The following is a 23,292-nucleotide window of genomic DNA, read 5'->3' as shown; positions in this document are numbered from 1 at the left end:
ACCTAAATCATATCCCTTATGAATATACAGTGGAGGTGAGGAATAGATTTCAGGGATTAGACCTGATAGACGGTGCCTGAGGAACTATGGACGGAGGTCCCTAACATTGTTCAGGAGGCAGCAACGAAATCCATCCCAAAGAAAAAGAAATGCAAGAAAGCCAAGTGGCTGTCTGAGGAGGCTTTACAAGTAGCTGAGGAAAGAAGGGAAGCAACAAGCAAGGGAGAAAGGGGAAGATATATCCAACTGAATGCAGAGTTCCAGAGAATAGCAAGGAGAGACAAGAAGGCCTTCTTAAATGAACAATGTAAAGAAATCGAGGAAAACAACAGAATGGGGAAGACTAGAGATCTCTTCAAGAAAATCGGAGATCTCAAGGGAACGTTTTGTGCAAAGACGGGCATGATAAAGGACAAAGAAGGCAGGGACCTAACACAAGCAGATGAGATTAAGAAGAGGTGGAAAGAATACACAGAAGAACTATACAGGAAAGATCTGAATGTCCCTGATAGCCATGATAGTGCAGTCACTGAACTTGAGCCGGACATCCTCGAGAGTGAAGTCAAGTGGGCCTTAGGAAGCATTAGTAACTACAAAGCTAGCGGAGATGACAGCATTCCAGCTGAGCTATTTAAAATCCTAAAACATGATGCTGTTAAAGTGCTGCACTCAATATGCTAACAAATCTGGAACACTCAACAGTGGCCACAAGACTGGAAAAGGTCAGTTTACATTCCAATTCCAAAGAAGGGCAACGCCAAAGAGTGTTCAAACAACCGCACAATTGCGCTCATTTCACATGCCAGCAAGGTGATGCTCAAAATCCTACAAGCTAGGCTTCAGCCATATGCGAACCGAGAACTACCGGAAGTACAAGCTGGGTTTCGAAGAGGCAGAGGAACTAGAGATCAAATCGCCAACTTTCGCTGCATCATGGAGAAAGCAAGAGAATTCCAGAAAAATGTCTATTTCTGCTTCATTGACTACGCGAAAGCCTTTGATTGTGTGGATCACAACAAACTCTGGCAAATTCTGAAAGAGATGGGGGTACCAGACCACCTTACCTGTCTCCTGAGAAACCTGTACGAGGGCCAAGAAGCAACAGTAAGAACCAGATATGGAACAACCGACTGGTTCAAAATTGGGAAAGGACTTTGACAAGGCTGCATATTGTCACCCTGCTTATTTAACTTATATGCAGAGTACATCATGAGAAACCCCGGGTTGGATGAATCACAGGTCGGAATTAAGATTGCCGGGAGAATTATCAACAACCTCAGATACGCAGACGATACCACCCTAATGGCAGAAAGCGAAGAGGATCTCAAGAGCCTCTTGTTGAGGGTGAAAGAGGAGAGTGCAAAAGCTGGTTTGAAACTCAACATTACAAAAACTAAGATCATGGCATCTGGCCCCATCATTTCCTGGCATATAGAAGGGGAAGAAATGGAAGCAGTGACGGATGTTATTTTCTTGGGCTCCAAGATCACCGCAGATGGTGACTGTAGCCATGAAATTAAAAGACACTTGCTCCTTGGGAGGAAAGCTATGGCAAACCTAGACAGCATAGTCAGAAGCTGAGACATCACCTTGCCGACAAAGGTCCGCATAATCAAAGCTATGGTTTTCCCAGTAGTAACGTATGACTGTGAGAGCTGGACTATAAGGAAGGCTGAGCGCCGAAGAATTGATGCTTTTGAACTGTGGTGCTGGAGAAGACTCTTATGAGTCCCCTGGACTGCAAGGAGGTCAAATCAGGCCATCCTAAAGGAAATCAACCCTGAGTGCTCATTGGAAGGGCAGATACTAAAGCTGAAGCTCAAATACTTTGGCCACCTAATGCGAAGAGAAAACTCCCTGGAAACGACCCTGATGCTGGGAAGACTGAAGGCAAAAGGAGAAGGGGACAGCAGAGGATGAAATGGCTAGATAGCATCACTGATACAATGAATATGGACTTGAGCACGCTCCGGCGAGAGCGCAGGACAGGAAGGGCTGGCATGCTATGGTCCATGGGGTCATGAAGAGTCGGACACGACTGAACAACTGAACAACAACAAAAGCAGATCCATTAAAATAAATGGGACTTAAGTTAGTCATGACCAACTCAAATCTCATTTATTTGAATGGGTCTGTCTATTTAAGGATGACTTAATCTGGATCCAACCCCATGTAATTCATGGTATAATGCATTAGTATTGCATGATGTTTTACTCTAGTTTTCCCACAAACATAGTCATGCTGTATGAAGGACTATAATTAGTGAATTTTATTTCGTGATCTTCTTGCATTGTTACGTGTGCTCTATTTCTTGCCTGTATTTTTAACTTGATTTCAAAATAAAATAAAATTAATATTTAAACCGGGTCACTGGCACCTGAGTGTCTAGTGTTAACTCACAAGCACAACACAGATCTAGACCAAGGATTCTTAGCCTGCCAACAACGAACGCTGTGTATGCAGGGGGCTGCATGTTTGAGGGGGCTCGATCAAACATGGCCTCTGCCAGACAGAACCCTGCATAGGTAAGTATATGGGCTGTTTTTTGTTTTTGATTTTCACATGCTTGGTGGTGTTACACTTAAAACAAGATCTCAGATTCTTCACTAACACAAATACAATGTGTGATATTGCTGGTAAGCTTACCCTCAGAATTTGAAATAAGAAAACTCTGAGGTCAGCATTGCGGTCCGAAGTTCGAACACAAAAATTCTGCCTCCATTTCCAAGACAAGATGATTCCTGGGAATCCGCTATGACTCCTTAAGTTCTTTGCTCAGCAAGTCACTGGGGACAGGATGGAGTGTTTTAGCCCTGATCTTGGCCATTCAGCATCCAATTAACAACTGCTCAGTAAACCTTTAAAAGACCAGGGTTTGAACCTGGGGGTGGGGGCTGACATAACAATGGATATCCCATCACCATCAGCGCTATCAATTCAGAGCAGGCATCCCCTTCCTTGCAATCTCTAACAAATTCTTTTTCTTGCTGACTCTCTGAGTAGTTCAATTCCCATTTTCCCACTTGCTCAGGTCACCTCCCCGTTTTTTTTCCCCCAGAGAGCAAGATTATTTCCTCTCCTGTACAATGAGTAATTCTGAGTCACGATGAGTAATTCCGAGTTGCAAATACTTCTTGTTTAGCGAATTCTTGTCCTCTCTCCTTGAGAGGGGCACCTAATCTCTCCTGAACATGTCTTCTTCATAATATTTATTGCACTAGGTGCCAAAAATGATTTTCTGTCAGTTTCCATTTCAGTTTGGCCAAAAGGACTGGTGTATCTGCCCCTAACCTCTGTCATTTTTAATACAGTATATTGGAGGGTTTTTCAAAAGTAAATCTGAGTTCCGGTGCACACTTTAGAGCCGTGACAAATCTCTCCATAGGATACTATCATTGCCCAAGTAAGCAAGTGGTGTGCACAGCGCACACACATACACACACACACACACACACAGAGCATGGAAATCAGGTGGTTTTCTTTACAGCACTTAATTTTTTATTTTTTAAAAAAGTCTGCATAGTATCCAAGAAAGTTACACAAAGTTTCATTTTGCCGCCCACCCCCTCCCTCTCACTTTAACATTCATCTCCTGACTTTGCCTTTGTTCTAGCCACTTCACCTTCATCCGTATTTCCTCAGTAATGTTACAGACATTTGAGGAAAGTTTTCCAAGAACTATGGGAAAAACTAGACATGACACCATCCACATGGTTTGGCCTTGCATGGCTGATTTTTTTTTTTTTAAGCAAACTGCTGGCATGAGGGAACCCAAGTTGATCAGGGTCATTTTGTGGAGAGATTTAAGCCTTTGCCTCCACTGAGGTCCCAGTCAGAATCAGGGCCCCCCACACCTGCTATCCACAGTTGGAAGAAAGCTTACTCAGTGGTCCCCAGCCTTTTTGGAACAGTGGGGACATTTAGAAGTTTAGGTGTGTGTGTAGTGGGCACTCTCACAAAATGGCTGCCATGGGGGGCTCACCCATTCACAATATGGCTACCATGGTAGGCATGGCCTCTCACAAAACAACCATTTCCTAGGGGGGTTCTCCGCAACAACTGAAGGAGACAGATGGAAGGAGAAGCCAATCGTGGCTTATCCATATTTTTCAAGGAGCCAGCTATGGTCCATGCAGGGCGAGCAAGTGTATCGCACCAGTAAAAGTCGCTTCACAGAACATACTTCCGGGTAGGGTGGGGGGTTGGAGTGAATGTCATCTGACTGGCAGGGGCTGCTCAACCAATAAGAGAGGCTCACTACCCCCACCATCCAGGCTCTCCCCCCTTTTATCCTTTGATAAAATCGTGGGAGGTTTCCTCCCCTGTCTTTAGGGAATTAGTGCTTTAAAATGTGCTATTTCGGGGCAGCGGGGTTCTGTAAATGCTCGTGTAAACATTCAGGGGGCAAGCCTTATTGACCACAATGGGGGTTACTTCTGAGTAGACACAAATTTGTTTGTGCTGGGAAACACAGGGACAGGAAACATCCCTTCACCAGGTCATGGTGAAAGGCACACCCCTGGGCAGGGCTAGCATACCCGAGGAAAATGTTGGGGTTGCTGCGGAGAACCCGACTTAGGGAAAATAATCAGACTTTAAGCAGTCTCAGGAAATCCAGTTTTTCCGTGATAAGTTCCAGGGTGGCTGCTGGATGACCATGATATCATATATCCCTAACGATCTCTGAGCCAACTCAGAGTAAATTGCTCATGGAGACCCCCCCCCCCAAGAGAGCAAACTGATGAAGCTCAGAGACAAGGAACTCAGCCAAGGAACTGAATACAAGGCAAAGGTGCATTCTGGGCCCCCAAATGCCAAATCACATAGCTCAAGGCACTCCCTACCATGCCCAGCTTTCTTTTTTTCTTTTTTTCTGGGCAGGTGGGCACACTTTAAAATGAAGCGCTGGGCTGCAGACCTCCACAATTTCTATTTTCTAAGAATGGCTCTAGGGCCCATGTAGGGACCAGAGGTATTCTTGGAAATTAAGCTGGCACTGACACTTGTCAGCCTGCCTGTTAAAAAGAAAAGTTTAAATTTTTCAAAATAAAATAAAATAAAAATTAGGGCAGAGAACCTGGACAGGTGCACATGGGCATAATGTTGAAGACCCCAGTCTTACTAGATCAAAACAAAGTACTTTGCCGCACTGGCCAGCTCTTTGGTAAACCAGATAAAACAAACCTTGCAAAACCTGAACTGTTGGCTCAACACAGAGCTCATCTTGAGGCAAAATAGGCTAAACACAAGCTAATAGACAGCTGAGAACTAAGGTTTTCCTTTCCTGGTAGCAAGCTGAACAACAGATGCCTAGTTTTGCATGTACAGAGAAGAAGAATAACTTAAAATGTCTACAGACAAGCCTTCAAAGCCTCACAATATGAATAAAGATATAAAATGTATTAACTGTTTTTTATTTGAAATATCAAATGCTTTGAAGCATCTTAAATGTTTTGCTGTCAGCATACATTTAAAAATAATGTGTTCTTAGTTCAAATATTACAATATCTAACGTAGTTTCCTTCGTATGTTATGACAAGGTTGGGTGCTACCCTTGGGTCAGACGGTGGCCCAAGGAGAGAAAATTGGGGGAGGGGGAGAGAAGAGGAATAAATTCCTACTGCCCGAAGTCAGTAATGTAAGATGTACTACTGCATCAAGGCACAAACTACTTTGTGGGAAGGGTTGATTGTGTACCTGCAGCCTTCGCAATCCCTGGGTCATTTATTTAAAAAGCATTTTAAAAGTGGGGAGCTATTACTCTCATACACAGTACTGGGCTGGTCAGCTCCTTAGGACAAGGAGAGCCAAGCATGAACAGTCCTGGCCCAAAACATTTTGGACCAGGCCTGGGGAAGAAATCCAAATGTTACCCTACCCCCCATATTAAATATAATACAGATCACAATTATCTGGAAAGTTATCTTGAGAAATCCCTGTCAAAATCAATGGAAACGACATTTCATTCATTTCAATTAAGCTTGGACAAGAGGATTCCCCAGCAGATTTTGTCTTATGGATCAGATCTGTCCATTGCCCACCCTGCCACCTGCCCATGGCATTCGAGATTTGCCCCCTAAAGTGGCCACTTACCATAATCTCAGGGTAAGGCTATGCTCTACGCTTGCTTTTTGCCCACCCAGAGTGCACAAAACCTTGCACCTGTCCTGCATCAAGCAAGCTGTGTCATCACTGCTGTGGAGAACTGAGGCCCGGAGGAAGGAGCCCCAATTTGTCATCTGGGAGGGTTTCAAAAAGCTGGCAGGTAAAACAATCCGTTTAGTGAAAGCGGCCACCCTTCCAAACAGTTTCAAATAAACGAGCCGTGAGGCAAATCCATAAAGTCAAGGTATAATTACACTCCCTTGCAATTCTAGCCAAATGAGAACACTAAAACCACCACAGCGGATATTTAAGTTAGATCTTGACAAATCTAGGTTTAACTTGTTGGCTATTTTAATGTCCGCCCAAGGAGAAATAATTGATGCTGAACAGGATCTCAAGCAAGCAAGAGGGAAGATGGGCCAGGAGAACAGAGAGAAACCTCATAACACACTATTGGCAAAGCCCTGCAAACTACTTCAATTACATTTCTTGCCCAAATGGCACAGAAGCAGCAGGCAGGGAAGAGAAGAGAGATGGGTTGTGTGATTTTGACTATGCAACCTTCATCATTTATAGTGATAAGGCTCAAAATTAATGACTAATCCACAAGTAAGAGACAGTAAACTCCAGATTCCTCCATGCTCTACCATGTTCTGCACCATATCTACCACAGACCATCCCAGTTATGCCCCAGGCCTGCCTGTTTTCATCCAGCAATGTTGTAATGTATGCATAACCAGCGTTATGTGGATGTCATGATTCTATGAGTGCACTATGCAAGCACTGAATTCAGTACAGGGCAGGGTATTCAGCATCCTGGAGATCTCAGGTTTCGTTTTTAAAATATAAGAAAGTTTCTAGACCTTATGACTGACAATGGGCTTGAAAGTGTGTGGCCAATGCCTAAAGAAGTCTCCAAAGAGAGGATTTAACAAGATTTTACTTACAGAGCATGGGTAGGGCTTCAGAGCTCTGCCCTACCACATTACATCTAGAAACAGAATTATACAAGATAAATGTATACACATTTGGTTATTTTACATAACTTCTATAGCTGCAGAATTCAGTTTTTCTTGGAAGAAGTTTGAGGTAGTTAGGCAGAGGTCAGGGATGATGTCATTCAGGGGTGGGGAACTTCAGGCCTGGGGGCCATATCTGGCCCTCCTGCAGCCCCAATCCAGCCCTCCAGGGTTTCCAAAATGATCACTCCTCCTTCCCCACTGCTTTCCCCATCCTGGCCCCACTCCTTTCCCCAAATCACCAATTGTTCAGTGGTTTCCCAGCTTTTGTGCAGTTTTTTCCCCCATTCTAAAATGCTGAAATGCTTCTCCTTAGTTACTGGCAGTAGGAAGTTTATGCTACAATATCCTGGGATGTTTTGTATTTTTGGCCCCAGCCTTTTGCCTTTCGCTCCACCCACCACTGGAATGTAGCCCCTGAGAGCTTCTCCAAAACTGAAATCAGCCCTCAGACTCAGAGAGGTTCACCACCCCTGATGTAGTTGCATGCTGCATTGCAGATAGTGATGGCACAGGTACCCAATTCCACCCAGGAATCTGGCGGAAACCACCCTGCCCACACCCCCGAGCCCCATTCTCCATGCCTCTGCCCCTGCTCACCCCCTGCCTGCGCTCGACAAGTCGCCCACATTCACCCCGGCAGCCTCATCAAGCTCCACAGTCACCATTTTTTGAAAAATAAAATGGCGATCACAAAGATGTACATATTTGCGAATGCGAAAATGCACATATTTGCGAATGCGAAAATGCACATTTTGCAAATGCGCACTCCCACGCATACGCAAATATGTGCATTCACAAAATGCGCACTTTTGCACATATGCAAATATGCACTTTTTTGCAATTGCCATTTTATTTTTCAAAAAATGGTGACTGCGGAACTCGACAAAGACACCAGGGTGAGTGCAGGCTGCTTGCCCAGTGCGGGAGGGGCACAAACATGGTCTGGGGACCGGCAAGCAGGTGCTGGGAAGGAGCTCGGAGAACCCGGACAGGGGTGGGTTCACACATCCCTAATTGCAGACCCTGTATTGGCCAGGGGTTGGCCCAAGGTCCCTTCCAAGTCTAAATCTCTATGGTTACCTTGCTCAGGATTATTTATTTATTTATTTATTAAATTTCTTAATCACCCATCTGGTCAGTCACCTGGCCACACTGGGCGATGTACAAAAGTACAATTTAAATCAGAAGAATTACTAAAACATAGACTAAAAATACCCTAACCCACCCCAAATGCCTGCCTGAACAACCACGTTTTCAATGTGTGGCGGAAGCTCGTTAAAGAGGGCACAAGGCGGAGTTCCCTAGGGAGGGAGTTCCACAGAGTGGGGGCCACCACAGAGAAGGCCCTCTCCCTAGTGGTCACCAGCCTAGCTGTCCTGGCTGATGGGACAGACAGAAGGCCATCTGAGGCTGATCTTGTTGAGCGGCCTGTCTGGTGTTGCTGGAGGCGCTCCTTGAGATAAGGCTAGGCCGGAACCATATAGGGCTTTAAAGGTCAAAACCAACACCTTGAATTTGGCCCGGAAAACAACTAGTAGCCAGTGCAACTCCTTCAGCACCGGAGTGATGTGATCATGCCGGCGGCTGCCTTTAATCAGGCGAGCCGCCGCATTCTGCGCCAGCTGCAGCTTCCGAACTGTCTTCAAGGGTAACCCCATGTAGACCACGTTACCGTGGTCTAGATGAGAGGAGACCAGGGCATGTACTACTGATGGGAGCAGATGGTTGGGAAGCTAGGGGCGCAGTCGCCGTATCAGAAGGAGTTGGTACAGCGCTGTCCGGCTCACAGCTGACACCTGAGCCTCCATGGACAGCTGGGAGTCTAAAATGACCCCCAGGCTGCGGACCTGGCCTTTCAAGGGTAGTCGTACCCCATTCAACACCAAGTCAACATCCCCCAGCCTCCTCTTGTCTCCCACCAAAAGTACCTTGGTCTTGTCAGGGTTCAGCTTCAGCTTATTCCTCCCCATCCAGCCACTCACCATCTCCAGACATTTGGACACGGTTTCTACGGCCAACCTTAGTGAAGATTTGAATGGGAGGTAGAAGTAAATTTTATTTAATTTAGTTATTTATTTTGGGGACAGAGTATTCTGTGAATCTGGGGGGCAGGAGCACTCATTAAGTCTGGCACATACTATTTAAAAGAGCAGCCCAAATTCCCAGTTGAACCAGACATTGCTAGGCCTGCCTCAAGGCCTCTAGGACCTGACCCATGCTGATGACATCAACATAAGGCTTTTATGCCTGCTGTAGCCTGGCCAATGTAGATCAGACCTCTGTACTGGCCTTCCACGCAGTCACTGACTGCAGTCATAACAGCACAAGTCAAAGCTTAATGCATCTTCAGAATAAAAAGTAATTTGGATTTGAAAGCATGTTTTGATCAATCAGCCAGGATTTCTGAAGTTCCTGAACCAAAACTACTAGCATAATAGCCAAGCGAATAGAGTTAGGATGCTACTCTCTCTCTAGAACTCTAGTGATCCATATTGATTAAATGGACCAGTAACTGAAGAATGGAGCCATACACAAAGAACAAATTCTGGGAAGTGTACAGTGTGGTTATTAGAAATTAAGCATAGGTTACATGGAATAAACGGGGATGGTGTGAGTGCACTGCAGGTCAAAGGGTGTTAGTTTTCCCATCCTTATGGCACTTCGGGATCTCAAGTTATTTCACCTCTGGATTAACACTGTTTGGATGCTTGCTGCAGCTGCCTCATGATTCCTTCTCAAACTGTACAGCAGTAAACAAACAGCTTTTAACAAATACACCTGTCAGTACATCCAGGTAAAACTTTTACCCTGCTATCACTCTGCCTCAAAAATGGAATTTTATGGGGAGTCCAGACGTTGCAGTCTTCTATTTCTAACCCTCCCCCTTCTTCCATCTTTTTTCTTACCAGAAAAAAAATCTGTTAAGAAGGAAAAGACAGAATAAGTACACAATGCCTTTTTACTGGTAGCACTAACAGCCCTCCAAGCACCTCCCAATTTCAAGGTTCTCCCCGCCCCAAAAATTGGCCCTGAAAAATATAGGGAAGTATCTCAAAGCACATTTATATTCAACCAGTCTGAAGCTGAGCAACTGCTCTGTCTTTCTGCAAAGAACCAATGTCCCAGGGCTTCTTAGCAGCTAAGCCACCCATCAGGCAGAGTTAGGCAGATGGTTTGGGGCAACATAAAAGGGCAGCAAATTGTTAGTTACTTTATTTATTATCATATTTTTACTGGGAGAGGCACTTGTTGGATTTTCCGTCTCAGGAAAAACAACTTGGCCAGCCTTAGGTACTATGCATCTTGACTTGGAGAGTGGGGGTGCCAATTGCAGTTCTGCCTCAGGCAGCAAAATGTCTTGGGCCAGACCAGCTTGGCTGGAAGCAAAGTCAAACGGGTCCAAAGGCTTTTTAAAGCTATGTAGAAAGATACCTGCAAATGGGAATAAGTGCAGGTTTTTCTGCTGCAGGGCGAGTTCTGATCCTCTGACTTTTTCCCACAAAGGATACACACACATACTGCCACCAAATCAATGCTAGTTGCCTTTTCTCGTTTAAAAAACATTCACCCGTTCTTGTTTTCAAAGCTCTGGAAGAATTGCTCTGAGAAAGGGTGGGGAGGGATTTTGTGATTGACAATGCTGTGTAAATTCAACAGCCGCCCCAAACTGGGTGCACTTCCACACTCACTATTGAAATTACGTATGTCTGCATGCTTCCTCAGTGACACTTTTGCACTGTAAGCATTCTTCACAGCCTGAACCAACCCTCATCGTGGAATTATGCCCGCCTGAACTGGCTGCTACACGCTTACCTCCCTTTCCCAGTCTGTTAATGCACCAATATTCTGTGAGTGCACCCAAACTTGCTGGTACTTCACAGGATAGTTGCCCTATAAATGCTGCCCTGAACTTCTTTACAACCAAGACAAACTTGACATGCTCGTTGGTGGCAGCCATATTTGTTCTTTACCGATCTACCCTGTCTATGTCTAAAGTGATGGGGAGGAGGGGGGATTATACCCACAAAAAATGTTCCATCACTGCAGGTGCTTTTCTCAGAGCCTGAGTCATATATAAAAAGTCAGCCATACTGGAAAGAAAAGTATTCCAAGTGACAGGAAACAGCAAAAGTGAATGAGTGAAAAGGTTTCGGCTCCCCTCACCTGCAACACATCATATTATACAAATTAGATCATGCTCCTTGTTTTAGAATCATAGAATAGTAGGGTTGGAAGGGGCTTATAAGACCATCGAGTCCAACCCCCTGCTCAATGCAGGAATCCGAGTCAAGATATGAATGAGGAAGCGAGATGAAGAAAAAACATGGCTGCCCTCATCACCTCTAGTTTGCCCCTCAGGGAAGGGTGAGTGTCTCTCTTCCCTAATTAGAAACCCATAGGTTTTTGAGACTCCTTTTACCCTATGAGCCAGAGAAAGTAAATGAAGGGTGGTGACAGAATTAAAGAAAAAGAAAGAGTGTGGCAAGCAGCACACCTTCTGTTTAGTGCACATTCTTCATCACAGGAGCCTTTAGCCAAATGAAACTTGAATGACCATGCTTAACAGAATGCATCCAATTGCCAAGTGGAGCAAATTTCAGCTCTCAACATATGAAAACCAGCACTCCGGCTAATTAAAGGAAATCTAGCAGGGTTAGGCAAGATGGGGCATTAATACACAGAACTCAGCTACCTGGCCGATCAAGAGGTCACATTCTTAAATACCACTTTTATCTTGATATCACAAGCCATCTGACTTAATGAGTTTCTTATTGCTAGGGAATTACATACATGGCATAGTTAAGCTAATGAGCTAAGGATTACTTTGAAATTCCTCTTTCCCAATTGCTCTCATCTGTGATTATTCAAACATAGTTTGGAAATTAAAATTACTCTGGTTAGATAATGTGAGTAAAAGCATTTTAGGATTTTGTTGTTATTGTTGCTGTTTAAAGGTGAGAAACATAGGCTCTAACTCTGATTCAGTTAAAAGGAGGGCTGTCTTAATTTAAACTAGCGCTCAGCAGGGCTTCTTGGTCAGAAAATATACCTTCATCACGTCTATGAGCCCCAGCAACCCCCTTTATATTCATTAACCAGAGGCTATGCTTATTTGATTCCTAAATTAAATCTCTGTACCAAAAATATCGCAATTAGGTGTCAGAATATAACTTTAGTTTGCATATACCTAGGCATATACCTAGGCCACAGCCCTTCTGCCATCTTCGTTCACTAAGCCAGGCCCTGCTTCTCTTATTATCTATGGTTGAACACAAATATCTACTGCTAGAAGCAGGGCCTTAACAGCTCTGGCCCAGAGGCTATCAAACATCCTTTTAGTAGAGCAGTAAAACCTTCCTTTTTTCTGCCTTCGATGGATATTTCCAACTAGCTCATTATATGGATATTTAATTATGTTTGGTTTTAACATGGTTTTATGATCATATATTTTATTTCCACCCTCTTTGTTGCAAGCTGCTTTAAATATATTGAAGAAGTGGCTTGTACATTTTACAAAATAAAATAAAAATGGGGCAGCTAGTTTTCCCGTGTTTCCCACACTAGTCAAAACTGTTAGTGTAAGTGTGCATCCAAAGCAGCAAGGTGCTTTTGCACACTCATCTTCAGTATTCACGTAGAGGGGAAGTACAAAGCACCACATCCTGGGTCCTCTTTGTGCTCCACTTTTTGTTCTCCTCCTCACACAATTTTGTACCTCACTTGGATTTTCTACACGAGGCATTTGTTGTGCGCTCATCATTCCCAACTCACGGTTGTTTACAGGTTCTTTAGACGACATCCTGATCCTCCAGTTTCGCTTCTGTGTCTAACCGGCATTCTTGGTGAGGTTTTTTTAGAGCAGGGAAAATGCAGCATTTAATTGTGAAAGTGAAAGAAAGCACGATTCCCTCTTGGGTATTTGCAGTATTCCACTATACCACAGTGCCACCAAGAGATTATGTAGCAGAAAAGCAGGAAAGAAACACTCCACTTGTAGTGCTCAGATCTCAATTCTGCCATGAAAGCAAAAGTAGATACAGCCAATTTACAGCTTTGTACAGAAAAGCTCTTCAAACAGTTACAAGCTTTTGTGGAACTGGCTAGTGCACACTTGTGAGGCTGTCCTGAGCCTCGATTTATGACTAATTACCAGAGCCAGGCTGGGGCCAGCAATATCCAAATTTAGACCTGGAGGGCATGTTCTCTAGTTCAGTGTCCCTGAGGTCCATGGCTTGAGCTGGAGCCTGAAGTGCAGCCAGTGCAAGGCACTGTTCTGTTGTTGACCAGGCAAAGGCAGAAGGCTACGCTGCTAGTATTTATGGTGCAGAGAAAGTGGACAGTTTCTCCCCTTCATAATACTACAACCCAGGATCATCCAATGTAGCTGAATGACTAAATGATAGACATGTATAAAATGATAAACATGATAGAGGTGTATAAAGGTCTGCATGGTGTGGAGAAATATTTCCTAACACTAGAACTCAGGGTCATCCCATGAAGGTGGGAGATTCAGGACAGATAAAAGGACGGACTTCTTCACATAGCACAGAGTTAAACTACGGAATTTGCTACCATAAAATGTAGTGACAGCCATTAACTTGGGCAGCTTTAAAGGGGGATCAGACACATTCATTGAGGATAAGGCTATCAATGGCTATTAGTCATGACAGCCATATATTATCTCCAGTATCAGGGGCAATATGCCCCTATATGCCAGTTGCTGGGAACATGAGCAGGAGGGTGCTCTTGCATTCATGTTCTGCTTAGGGGCTTCCCATGGGCATTTGGCTGGTCACTGTGGGAACAGAATGCTGGAATAGATAGGCCTTTTGTCTGATCCAGCATGGCTCTTCTTACGTTCTAATGGTGAGAGATTCAGGACAAACTTCACACAGTACATAGTTAAACTATGGAATTCACTACCACCAACTTAGATGGCTTTAAAAGGGGATTAGACAAATTCCTGGAGGGTAAGGCTATCAATGGTTATTAGTCACGATGGCTATGTGCTACCACTAGAAAGAGCATGCCTGTAAATACCAGGGGGGAGAATTTTGGGAAGCCACTTTTGTTCAGCTCTATGAAACCAGTGTAACAAATAGAGCTGAAAGAAATAGTAGTTTTAATCTAGCCAAAGAAAGAAAAACTGTTTCTGGAACTGGTTGGCAAGAAGCACCCTTCAGGAGCTACAAGACATACTGCTGCTTTGGGGTGGAGTGATGGTGGTGTTAGACTAGTACTACGTATGTGCCTACTTGCATCCCACCTCTTCGACCTACATAATTGTAAATATAAACGTCTAAAAAAAGAAAACAGAAAAACCCTCCAGAAACCCACATACACACCACAAGTCTCTAGTAAGTTCTCTTCAAACTGGAAATTCACCAGTTTGAAGTATTTCCTACCATGCACCGAAGTAGGGATCATTAAATACTACAGACCAATGAAGAACCCTCACGGAAAAGACTTCAAAGAATTTGAAAACCTAAAAGAATGATTTAAAAAATAGAGAACAGAAGCTGAAACAACAAAACCCTTAAAACCAAGAGCACAGAAATGGGGATAGGGAGGAGAATGTTACAGTATGAGCCACAATGAAGGTCTGGAAACAGCCCAAGGAAAGGTAGTTCTAGCAGAAGTAACAGTGCAGGGCATTAATCCCCAGAGCAGTATATATTCTGTATAAGCCAAAGAACTGCAGAATTTAACACCAGTCTAAACAAGTGAACATCCTGAGATGCTCAGATTTCACTTTTTTAAAAAGAGAAATGTCACGGTTGCAAAGATAGGCTTGAAAAGTAAGACAAGCCCTGCTGGGTAACAGCAAAGGCCCATTCTCATCCAGCATCCATCTTGTCTCTCACAGCAGCCCACCAGATAACTTCAGGAAGCCCCACAAGCAGGAAATAATACCTGGTGGAATCACAGAAGCCAAATTAGAGACCAGAGACTACATAAGCTTTCCAAATTTCTGAAATGAATCTCAGGAGACCTGCATAATTCTTTGCACATACCCATGACAAGCAGAAGCGGAAAGAAACTAAAATCAGGCAAAATAAGCCAATTCAGCTTTTCTTGCTGTATGGTTTGGCACAGAATTTTATTTATTTATTTAGCACTGTCTGCCCACAATCTGTCCTCCCCAACCAATCAATCTCTCTCATACAAACTCCCTGACCACTGGAAGCCTTTTCCAGACATTCTCTCATTTCTTGAGATGCATCTGCTCTGGATTTTAATTCAAATCCTTAATACTTCATTGCTTAATATTATTTGACCAACAGGCAGACATGTACAAGAAGGTGAAAGGGAAAAGAATGGAAGGCAAGACAAGCAGCATGATGGAAGCGGTTGTGGAAAAATTTTCTGAAGACTGATGGATACTTCAGGTTAGGCTGGTACCGTGTGTTGAATTGTTATTTTGATATTTGTGTTGCCCTACCCCAAAATGGTATAAAATCCCTCAAAATCAAGATGACCCTGGACAGATCAGTGCTGAGGCCTGGCTCAAATAGTCTTGAGATGGAAGCCCTATTCAGGTGTTCAGTAACTATAGATACCATACACTTAAAGGGTCTAACGAGAATACGTGGGCTAGCCCTGTCCCCTAGACAAAGATGCATGCACCAACACACACCTGTGATTAACACGTGTTTGCGTCAGTCTAAAAGTACTTGTATGTACATACACAGGGCTTTCTTCTAGTCTCCAATGGCTAGACTCTGTATCTTCGTAGTGTTCTGATCTACATTGCCTTTTAGGCTTTTCTTGGTCGTCTTACCCATGTACAGCAGAGGTGGGGAAACTGTGACCTTCCAGAAGTTGTTCTCTCATCATGCCTGGCCACTGGCTATGCTGCCTGTGGATGATGGGAGTTGAAGTCCAACAACATCTTGAGGGCCAGAGGCTCTCTACTCCTCACATACAGGTTGAGAAGAAGGTGTGAAATTGGTTTGCCAAGTCCAGGTGTAGAAAAAGTGGGACAAAAAGAGCTATGAAGGACAGTTTTGTTTGGGCTGATGGAGTTTCTAAGAAATTTCAGGAGAAAATAAAGACAGTGCTAATTAGGAGGAGGGAGTGCTATTACTGTGGTACTCCCTGAGTCTGTGCTTTCTTCCATCCCAGTGTAGTATGTGTTCAGCACATCTATTTGTAAATAAACAAATATTACAAAGACACAATAAGTGTCCAATGCTCTCTTCTCCAAGGGAAACTCATATTTTATACTTAGCTGGGACCTGAGCTCTGTCTCCCCCAAGAAGTCAAAACTACCCCCAATATCCAACACAGTAGTCACTTGCCTGGAATACCAGGCCACTGGTGGAATAACGTCTATCCCTCCAGTTGCCATGACTATGATAGGCAAAGCCAGCAACACAACTGTGTTGCCATGGCAATGGGGGGCTGTCTTCGTGGGGATTTGTGGGTGGGACAGGAAATAAGAAAAGGTAAGACTTGCCTGCTAGTATTTCAGAGCAGGCAAAGTAGGCCTAGAAGGACTTATCTGAGGCCCCTACTGCACTTCTGAGAGTAGAGCACAGACAGACAACTGTCTTCCTTCAGAGTGCCAAGGTGAAGCACAGGCCTGGGCTTGGAAGCCCTGGTAACTGTTACAGAAAAGCATGAACCTCCATTAGGGTTATCCTTCATGTCTCTTCCCTGCCCCACACAAGAAAAAAAAATACAGCTTCAGAACAACAGTAAGCCCGATTTTGTATTCTGAACAAAATTCAGAATTTATTCCTTTATCCAGAAGGCTCCCTCCATCTCCTGCATTCAGCGCCTCTATCTTTCAATTATTCACAGCAACCCGGGCTGTTAATTACACAGTCCCAAGTTGCTAAGTAAGAAAACTGGTGCTTAATTAGCCAGCAGGAAAGATTGATTTGGATACAGCACGGGCATCACACAATGTTCTTCTGCAGGGGATACCCGGCTGTGACCTTACGAAGGATAAAAACTCTCTACCCACTAGAGTGAACTCAAAGGTGGGGGTCTAAAAATCAGACGTTTGGACTAGTCTAGCAACAATGCTGGAGGGTTAACCCATCAATGACTGCATTAAAAGGGAGTGTGTGTGCACACAGTTAAAGGCATCTTTAACATGGACCAATGCAAATTTTGGGAACCTTCTCTGCACAGAAATTCCACAGTACAATCTGTACCTCTGTGCACTCATTAAACCCAATTCAAGAGAAGCTGCAGGAACAGCAGAAGGTATGCCGCCATATTAATGGCCAAAGCACAAGCATGGGATGCATGATGTTCCCTATGTCACAGATACATACATAGATTAATGTATGATCTATCTAAGGCAGGGGTGTTGAACCTCTTCCAGCCCGAGGGCTGAATTTAATTTTGGAAAAGCTCTCAAGGGGCCACATTCCAGTAACTGCAGGGGCCCAAAGGCAAAAGAGGGCAGGACCAAAATACTTGCATATTTTAGCTTAAAGCTCTTAACTAACGGTAGAGGCATTTCAGCCTTTTAGATGGGGGAAAAGAACTGCACAAAACTCAGGAAACCGGGATCGGCTGTCAGGGGAGGGGGAAGCTGGAACTACCTGGTGATGTGCGGACGGGGATGTGACCATCTGGGAAACTCCAGAGGGCAGGATTGGGACCCCAGGGAAGCCGGATTTGGTCACAGGGCCTAACGTTCAGCACCCCTAATCAATGGGCTACAGCTTGCAATTTCTCGTATATTACCACCCTGCTGAATGCAGTCTTTCCTCCCCCTCCCTCAATCCACCTTCCAATGTGTCAAGATTTTATATAGTGCTTAATTTTTCAAATGAGAGGTGCCAGGGAATCAAACCTGACAAGAGATCGCACTACCTCAATTCATGAACCACTTTTCCCAATGTCAAATACATGCAGGATACTCTGTGGTGAGAATAACTCAGAGGCACAGTCATTCTACTCACATAGTAGGTTTCTGATATGTCCACTCTGTGCCTGGGCATCAATTCAAGAAGCTTTACCCAACCTGGTGCCCTACAGATGTCTGTTCAAAAATCATGCTACTTTCCCTCTGCAAAGGAAAAGGTATAGGCTTCTCTCCCCACCCATACACTTTCCAATTGGAAATAGTCTCTAGTTCCACCTTGTATGAAACAGAAACTGCCCAACAGAAGCAGAGCGACCAATGCAAAATATATGAAATTTTCCTTAATTTGCATAGCTTATACAGACCGCATCATTTATCTGTTCTTCGTTCAGAATTCTGAATTTTGCTGTTCTTGAAACAGAGAGCATGAATAGCACACTCCTACACAGCTCTCCAGTGTCCTTGACTGCCAAGGATGCCCCAAATTTGATCCTTCTTTTTTTATTCTGACCCTCCTTCTCCTTGTAATGCCCTCCAATTCCCACCAGATGCTCCATTTTTCTAACCACACCGCATGTCATTCAGACTTTGCTCACAACTGCATCTAGTGGCTTGTAAAAGCTGTGGTGGTACCAGTGGAATTAACAGCAAAATATCTTCAAATTCCTCAAGTGACCCAGTCCTTCCTAGGAAATGCCACTTACTTCAGGGCATTCTTGCTTCCGTGGAGCATTCTATCACATATGCTATAGAGCAGAGAAGCACTCAACTATCAAAGAATTTGAAAACATTTTTAAAACAGTCTGCCATACCAAAAGTTATGCAGACACAAGGTTTAGGTGGGGCATCACAACCCTTGCAATCAGTAACGTCACAGACACCATCCAATAGGCGCCCATGCAACTGTAGAGCCAGCTTACACACTAGCAGTAATAATAGTGATGAAGGTGCTAAGCTCTGCTAGCGGATGGGAAATTGCATATAAATAGCAAGATCCAACTGCTGATTGAGTGGCTGGGATCTCCATAAGGAAGTGGAAGAAATAACTATGTATCAGCTGCAACACAAGGAGTTACCATTACACTCCCACTGCTCCCAAAAAAATGTCTCTATACCAGGGGTGGGCAACCTGTGATCCTCCGGATGTTTTGGCCTACAACTCCCACCATTCCTCACCATTGGCTATGTGGGCCTGGGCTGTTCAGAGTTGTAGGCAGCAAATTGCCCATCCCTGCTCTAAACCAAAGGCTAAACTAGATGCGGTGGTGGCAAATCTGTATGTCAACAGATTTGCATGTATTATGTGGAAACATGTGTGCAATTCTAATTGTAAAAGTGGTATGTGAATGAGGAGTGCCAGTCTTCCCCTCCCACTAGTGTTGTTCTCTAAGGCAAGCACACTGCCAGTAATAGAGCTCAGCCAAGGAGAAAAGCACCCATAAGGACAGATTGTGGGAAGTTAAGCTGCAGTCAGGGGGAGGATTTTGCACTCCTCACCCGCTCACCCCTTTTGCTATTAAAATGTTCCCTCAGTAAATGGTCGGGGCAGATCCAACCCACCATCATGTTAGCTGGGGCTTCAGAATTCAGGAAAGCAGAAAAGAACAGGAAACAGGCCATCTCATTGATGCTTCTGCACTGTCTTACACTCTCAACTGAAGCATTCAGTATTTGGCTACTCTCAGAAACAGAAAACTCGGTTACAGACTTGCTAAAAAGAATTTGGAAAACTTAAGTTTTCCACCATCCCTTATAGACATTGCTCCCATCAGAACTAAGTGCTGGATGTACAAACCTCTCTTTAAGTTGCTCGATATCAAAAAGGATGTCATCCCTTTGCGCCCTTGCTCTAGCACTAAGATTTTCTTTCTGCAGTCCCTCCAGGTAATCTTCAACATCTGTTTGGGAGAGAAAGTTGCAAAATTGGGAGAGGGAGGAATTAGATGATGTACAGATACACAAACTCCAGACAGTTCAACAACAAAGAAACAGAGATTTCCCAATCTAAATTATGCAAATTAACTTAAAAAGCAGGGGCTTCTAATGAATACATAAGAGTCATGAAATAAAATTTTATAACGAATGTTAATTGTATTCCCTCCTGATGCCCCCCCCCCAAATAAGACACACACACACCCCAAGACAGAGCAACAGACAAACTCTATTTGGGGGTGGGAAGCAGTGGTGTAGTGGTGCATTTCCAAGTGAAGGCATTCATCATGTGAGCGAGTCCCCATAGCCCCGTGAGTCCAAAAATGCATGCAGCTGTGTTGATCCATATCACCAAACCAGTTCTTGCAGTTTTCATCTCCACCAAGAGCAGGTCTTTCCTAAAGCTAATGGGTCTTAACTGTCCATTCAACACCATGCCAGGCAAAATACTTTGCATTACAACAGGGATAGTTCACAACTATATACTGTTGCTGGAAAAATCCATTCCCCTCCCCCAACCCCACAACTACTGTGAAGATTGCATTGAAGTCCAGAAGGAACACAGAAGTCCATCAGGGTGGCCAACCCTGCAAGTCCTGACTTCAGTACACCACTGGTAGGGAGGAGTTGCTTCACTGCCATGATTTATTCAGGCCACCAAATTCAACTTTTCTTGATTTACTTTACCACAGAAAATTCATTTTTACTACAGAATAAAAATAACCCTGAGCACAGGAAGTAACAAACCTGCTCATGAAAAACTGTTTCTGCATTTATTTATTTATTAAATTTATTAATCACCCATCTGGCTGGTCACCCAGCCACTCTGGGCGATGTACAACACACTACTTGGGGCTCCATTACATACTACATGGCATCATTATTTGCCACACATGAACATAATCCATTCCCTGGCACACCTGCATTTGTTCCATGTTTACGATTTTTTTACATGTACCTATAAAGAAGACTTGAGCACACTCCGGGAGAGAGTGGAGGACAGGAAAGCCTGGCGTGCTATGGTCCATGGGGTCACGAAGAGTCGGACATGACTTAACAACTGAACAACAACAATAAAGAAGACAAATGTGCAACCCAGCCCTAACCTGAGTGCTGCAGCAAATCAGTAACTGGTTGTATTATAACAAAAATGCCAATCACTTCTGCAAACTTTTCCCAGCCCCAGCCTTCTCCTCCCACTCCCATTTCCAGAGCCGTCTGCCATGTTCATAACACCAGGAAATGAGAAAGAAAGCCTGGTCATAAAGTTTCAGAGTGGATCAGGAACAGCATGTAAACCATTCAAGATTGTTGTGTTAGTTTTACTGCCTATCTGTGATGTTATAAAATATCAAGAATGAATAGACAAGCAAACAAGCTCAGCTGCAAATATTCTGCAGGGAGGAAGAGAAACAAAGAAAGAAGGATAGAGAAAAAAACAGGAGAGAACAAAATAGGCAATTACTACTTTGGCTGAATCTGGGGTCTCTAACCAACATATTCATGGACACCCTTCTTGTTGCTCCCAGGCTCCCTGCCCCTCCAGATTTTTATTTTATTTCTTAAGGTTTTGTTTATTTTTTAACTAGGACACTGGTGAGTTGCAAAGTGAAGTGCTGCCCTCCAGTGCCATCTGTATTGGGACTCAAAAGAGTGGTTGTGTTTTGGAGCTCAGCTCCCCCCTGCCCCTGGTTCTTAGGCAAATTACTTTTCTTTTAGTCTGACCAGTTTGCCTTCTGGGAATTGAATGTTTTATGACTTGCCACACCCACCATGGCAGCCATTTTAGGAATGGGCAAGCAAGCCCCATGGCAGCCATTTTGTGACAGCATCCACAACAGTCTCAAAAATTCCAAATGTGCCCACCAACCCAAAAAGATTGGGGGCCCTTGGGCTGAACCCAGTGCTTAACTTGCAAAGAAAGTGCCACTGTCTGAATATCTGGTTGATGATACACTTAGAATTTCAGCATGTCATAATTTTTATCGAGAGATAAAGCTCTCGATGGGATGTGTCCTAATCAGTCTACCAGGAGCAGTAGAGTTCATACCTACAACTTATGTCTAATACCAGGGCTTAGTCATAGTATATTGGGAGTAATAATGGGGAGTAGCATGCCTTCTGAGAATGTACAGTTGCTTTCCCCAACCTGTTGGACAATTCCCATCATCCACAGCTGCTGCCATGTTGGCTGGGGATGGTGGGAGTTGTTATCCAAGTCATCTAGAGGGAGCCAGGTTTGGGAAGCCTGGTGTAAGAACAGATTTCCCTCACCACCGAGTAAACACACCTCATCCCCGTACATTTGCTGGGATTAGGGGGCAAGCTTCCATGCAGACCTGAACCCCAGCAATTCTTGTTTTATAAACTAATCAGTTTCTAGTTCTCTGATCATGTTGTAAACTCACTCAAAACACACACATGAAATTGAAAATCTACACATGCAGAGTATCAGTACGATCTACCTTCCTTATTTCTGATCTGCACTTTCTAAATGATATGATCGCTTCTGACGACACATTAGGCAGACGTGGCAGTTGACTCAAGAGCCTGTCTTTCTAGCTTGTGTAGATGGAGCCTACCTTCCCTATCAGGAGGCCTAGAGACTCTGCGGATTGTTAAAGACGCAGTAAGTTTGATATAGGAGAGCGTGACATGCAATTAATCTCCATTCATAGCCTGCTCCACTTGTCAGGAAAGGAAGGCTCCTTCTTTAGAAGGGGATCCGAAGACTTCAATTAAAAACAGTCAGCTAACAAGAAAATAATCTAAGCTAAAGGAAAGGTGGCAGGTGCCGAAAATGAGTTGTTTACGAGAAATGTCAGCTCAGAACAATAAAGCATTGAGTGTCAAAAAAAAAAAAAGTGAAATGAGCTGACTGCATCACAGCCTCGAATTTTAAAAAGGAGAGGAAGCCCACACATTCAGCTGGGGAAGACAACCGATTTGATGTGCAGGGATTCATAGACTGAGCCAAAAATAAAGAGTTTTAAATTTGAGCCAAGGGTCACCAGGGCTTAGCTTTGAAAGCTGGTTTTAGTGCTTTGACTCAGCCCTGGGACAGGTGAAATGATGCTAAGAGTGCCTACAAGCATGTGCAGAGTCCTTCGTCCTCACCAACCTACACACAAGCGCGCTGCTTGTAAACAACAAGTTAGTTATGTGAGAAATAGGCCACCTATGTTTAGCAGGTGACATTTGTCCTGGCACAGGAGATAAGCAATGGGAAGAGAATTTCACCTGTTAAATTTCTGTATATGTAACTGCTGTTAAAGGAAAAAGGAGCAGATCCAGTAAAGAAAAGAAAAAAGATGGCAACCTTAAACAGTTATGAAAGTAAGATGAATGGAAGAAGCAGTGGAGCAGCATATGCTGGGCTAGGATGTAGTTAATTTCTAAAAAGAG

General features: G+C 44.0%; 1 protein-coding gene across 15 annotated transcripts in view; it reads right to left on the bottom strand.

Annotated features, from left to right (window-relative positions):
- The window catches only part of SKAP1 (src kinase associated phosphoprotein 1), a 433,456-nt gene that overhangs the window by 405,813 nt on the left and 4,351 nt on the right, over positions 1–23,292 (bottom strand). For all 15 annotated transcript variants that reach the window (XR_014783847.1, XR_014783846.1, XM_084804860.1 and 12 more), the window contains exon 2: positions 19,751–19,853. Coding sequence is in view for 13 of the 15 variants with exons in the window: in XM_084804860.1 (XP_084660986.1) it covers positions 19,751–19,853 (103 nt within the window). In the remaining 2 variants the exon portion in view is untranslated. The remainder of the gene's footprint in view (positions 1–19,750; positions 19,854–23,292) is intronic.

This window comes from Heloderma suspectum, chromosome 6, assembly GCF_057233095.1.
Source record: "Heloderma suspectum isolate Gila_16-S chromosome 6, 16-S_ref, whole genome shotgun sequence".
In the NCBI taxonomy this organism is placed as follows: Eukaryota; Metazoa; Chordata; class Lepidosauria; order Squamata; family Helodermatidae; genus Heloderma; species Heloderma suspectum.
This window is presented reverse-complemented; position numbering and strand designations above follow the sequence as displayed.